The 4,420-nt window shown below is 42.3% G+C and overlaps 1 protein-coding gene across 2 annotated transcripts in view; it reads left to right on the top strand.

Annotated features, from left to right (window-relative positions):
• KDM1A (lysine demethylase 1A) overlaps positions 1-4,420 on the top strand; it is a 54,882-nt gene that overhangs the window by 18,804 nt on the left and 31,658 nt on the right. For both annotated transcript variants that reach the window (XR_004842887.1, XM_035901221.1), the window contains exon 8: positions 1,127-1,221. Coding sequence is in view for 1 of the 2 variants with exons in the window: in XM_035901221.1 (XP_035757114.1) it covers positions 1,127-1,221 (95 nt within the window). In the remaining variant the exon portion in view is untranslated. The remainder of the gene's footprint in view (positions 1-1,126; positions 1,222-4,420) is intronic.

Genomic DNA, 4,420 nt, shown 5'->3' with positions numbered 1-4,420 from the left:
GTGCCCCCAGCTGTTTTTTTTTTTCCTTCTTAAATATGTAATCACAGAGGCGCTTCCACTGTCACTGATTGGCTTGGCCTTGGCCAGTGGCAGATACAGGGAAAGCTTATAGCAGCTTCTCACAGAAGCCACCCCTGTAGCCCCCCCCACTACCAAGACCTTGCCACAGAAACCAAATACACTTAGTAAACCATGGAAGAACTAAAATCTTTACTAGGTTGTTGAACTTGAAACATGAACTTATTTAGACCTACTTCAAAGCTCTGTTCTGCTTGTTCAGTTACCTCTAAAGACAAGGGTATTAGGGTGACTGAAATTCCCCCTCTATTCTGAACTAAGGCTCTGGCTTTGATTGGATTGCAGAATCAGAGAACATTGGGAAGCTAGATCTGAAAAACTTTTCCCCAAAGTTAATTTTGTGGAGGAAATCCATGTTGTCTCTCCTGTATGCCATTTCCCGTTTGTGTCTATTCTTATCCTTTCCTCTGCTGTACTTAGAGAGGCTTTGATGTTTAGAGATTCTGTACGCTTAAAGTTGATGCTTTCTGCCTTTGTCATGTTTCTATGTGGAGTCTCCTGGATTGCTTTCTAATCTGTTTAGTTCCACATCTTCCAGGTACAGCTGGTGTGCATGATTGATCTTTGTAGACTGTATTCACTAGTGTCACTTGTCGGAGTTCCACTAAGTTTTTAGGGACCGAATTCTTTGGGTTCCATCTTCATGTCACCACACTTTGAAAAGCTTCTGAAGTTACTGTGCAGCTGTGGGAGCTTTCCTTGGCTTTTCAAACACCCTGCTTGCAAACGTCTTGAAGATATGTTTCTAACTATAAACTCTCAATCATACTAAGGTTGCTGCCACCCTAGGACTCTGCTTTTATAATCAGCCTTTTTCACATACCATCTTCTAACTGTTGGTGGGCAGGTTTGGGTTTCTATTTTCATGACTGGGTTGCAAATATTGTGAAGAGTAGACCTTTGGCACCGTTATAGTAATTCACTGGAATGCATTTTGCACTGGAGTTGATGTGTTTAGTCTCTGAAATAGCTTTAACTGTGGAATTTATACTTAATTGCAGACAAACTTTGCAGGAGTTCTCTGCTAACTACACAAAATGTTTTCCAGGAGGAAATCCCATGGCTGTGGTCAGTAAACAAGTGAATATGGAATTGGCTAAGATCAAACAAAAATGCCCACTTTATGAAGCAAATGGACAAGCTGTAAGTCTGATACTGTTTTCATGAACCTTGTAAAAATAAGTAGTATCTCAAGTGTATTTGCTACCAGGCTCTTGGTCTAGCAGAAGATAGCTTCCAGGAAGAGGGAGGGGAGTAATGAAAGCGTGTGTCCCATTTCTAGGCCGTGTAAGTAATACTCTAGCATATCTGCATCTATTCTTCTAAAACCCGTTCTTTCCACGTGAGTTTTTAAATTTGGATTTCAGAGGTTTATGGAAGCTAAGTTCCTGTTCTTCCAAATTCATTACTGTTTTTCCTTAGCAGTCGTCTGTCTCACTGCTCTTTGAAACAGTTGTCTGCTGTGCTGGCACTCGAGGTTTTGTTGTTGTTGCTGCTACTCCTTTTCCCTGAAATAGGCTCACTCAGGCTGTTCTACTACTCATCTGTTGCTTTTTAAAGATTTGACTAACCAATGCCAGCTGGTTGAATGCATGCAACAGTTCAGCAATAATATTCTAGAGCTGGGATTCACAAACTTAATTAGCTTTATTTCTTTCCTCTGTAGTGTCAAGGAGTGCTGCTAGAGTTAGAAATGATAGATCTTAGTTTAGTGCTGAATCTCATGCATGTATCAACTGCAAGTGTTCCTACCTCCCGGATCTTAAAATATGGTACTAAGAATAACTTTTGAAAGAAAACAGATGAGGATGCTGGGCTTCTTGATAGAGGCCTGAAAAAGTCATCTTTGGCCCAAACCTCTTGTAACCTGGCACCTGCAGCTTTTCTTACTGCATGTGAGTGAATAGGGTGTGATAATGAACTCGGGGAAAGCTACCAAGGCATTATAGACCGTTCTAGCAGTGAGTCTGCTCTTGTCTTGTGAAGCCAGTCCTGCATGCAATGTACTTGCCTCTGCACTGCTGTTCCTCCTCACCCAGCTGTTCTCAGCATCTGCCTAAGTAATGCTTCGGTATCTTGCAGTGGGGCAGATGTATCCCTGTGCATTTTGAAGAGACTCTCTCTGTTAACACCACCTAATGAGACACACAGTTCAGATACTTTGAACTTTAGACCATGCTTTTATTGTCTCAGTAAGAACTGTGATGCCTGCAGCTTGTCTGCTCAGCTTTCCTTTCTGTAGCCCACTCCTTTCTGTTCACAGTATGCTAGATCACTTGTATCCAGCTAAGCCCCTCAGACACATGCAGCTCCAGCATCCTGTGGCCCAGGAATTTCCCTTGCTCATGAGATAGGCACTTACAGAAGAAGCCAGTGTGAGCGGATTGTTTGTCTGAAAACGAATATTCCTTTTGATTACTCTGTAGTGTTTCCTGTACTGCATTCAAATGCTATTTATCCTAGGAGAGCCAGTCAGAACAGAAACTGGCAGCATCGCTGCTTGCTGCCAAGCACTGGGGTAGGGAGGAATCAGTCAGCACAGAAAAGGTTCCTACTGTTCCTTTAGCTTGTGGGACAGGTAACATCACCTCCTTGTGTTCGAAGATAATTGCTGCAGCAGCAAGGAATTGTTGCTGTTTAATCTGTGCATTTATTAGTGTAATGACAGGAAGGTTATAACACTACTCGTATTTTAAAAAGGCATGTCATGTGTCATGATTTAACCCCGGCTGGCAAATAAGCACCACACAGCCACCTGCTCACTCCACCCACAATGGGATGGGGGAGAGAATCAGAAGAGTAAAAGTGAGAAAACTCATGAGTTGAGATACAGACAGGTTAATAGGAAAAGCAAAAGCCACACATGCAAGCAGAGCAAGGAATTAATTCCTCACTTCCCATGGGCAGGCAGGTGCTCAGCCATCCCCAGGAAAGCAGGACTCCATCACATGTAATGGTGACTTGGGAAGACAAACGCCATCACTCCAAATGTCCCCCCCTTCCTTCTTCTTCCCCCAGTTTCTATACTGAGCATGACATCATGTGGTCTGGATTAGCCCTGGGGCCAGTTGGGGTCAGCTGTCCTGGCTGTGCCCCCTCCTAGCTTCTCGTGTCCCTGGCAGAGCTGAGAAGTCTTTGGCTACTCTAAGCACTACCCAACAACAACTAAACTGCTAGTGTGTTATCAACATTCTTCTCGTACTAAATCCAAAACACAGCACTGTACCAGCTACTAAGGAAGAAAATTAACTCTGTCCCAGCCGAAAGCAGGACACAAAATTTGTCAGCTTACCTGTTGCAAACAAAGCTTTATATGTGTAATCAGATATATTTTCCAGACCCAATTTTGTCACTTCCTTGTGTTGAATGTTGTCTTGGTGACTTGAGTAATGAACCAGAGTGCTCATCCTTGACTTAAAAATAAATAAATAAATAAGATTGCTTATGTGTGCTGCTTGTTTCCTAGCATGTCTGTCATGTCTAGCTTCTAGAACATTTGGCTAAACATGGCTTCAAATTAGATAGGTAATTATGACAGATAAATAGGAAGAGAAGTTGTGGTGTGAGTAATGATAACCAATATTTCAATCTTCTACTACCCAGATACCAGAAATGCCAATATAATCTTGATTATGTGACATTTAGTATCTGTGCATCTATCTGTGATCATACCTGTATTGCCTGTAGCTCATGATCATCTAAACTGTTAAAGGTTGTTACTTTGTACGATAAAGAGTAAGTAAATGAAAATGGAAGCTCTAGAAAGAAAATTTGAATTTGTTTGCTCACATGTGGTATGGTTGTACCTTGAAAGCAGGGAAATGCATCTAGAAGTCTAGGGACAAGTAATAATTGGATGTCCTTCATACCTTGGCTACTGTCTTGACAGCTTTGCACATCTATACAAGTATCTTTTCAATAGTTAACTGTCCCTGACAGTTAGTCTTTGGGAAGTCTTACTGCCTGCACAGCTGCCTAAGCTTCTGAACAAGGCATTGATGTTAGCTGTGAAAAAGTAGGCAATGTGAATATCAAAATGACATTTCTTTTTCTTCATCCTAACCTCCCACGTTGCTGGGGAGTGTGTGTTTTGTAATGCCATCTTCAATTTATTGTCCACCAGGATCCTTACATCCTTTTCTTCAGAGCTGATACCCAAAAGTCAGTCCTCAGCCTATCCTGATGCGTGTGGGTATTCCATCTCAGTTTCAAGGCTTTGCCTTTGAATTTCTTGGGGTTTTTGTCAGCCCATTTCCCTGGCTTGCTGAGATTACACTGAGGGGAGAAGAGACTGGGGAGGCCTGAGAGCAGACCTTACCCATAAAGTCTGAGGCAAAGAGGA

Source organism: Egretta garzetta, unplaced genomic scaffold, assembly GCF_000687185.1.
Source record: "Egretta garzetta isolate BGI_Z169 unplaced genomic scaffold, ASM68718v1 scaffold368, whole genome shotgun sequence".
Classification (NCBI taxonomy): domain Eukaryota; kingdom Metazoa; phylum Chordata; class Aves; order Pelecaniformes; family Ardeidae; genus Egretta; species Egretta garzetta.
This window is presented reverse-complemented; position numbering and strand designations above follow the sequence as displayed.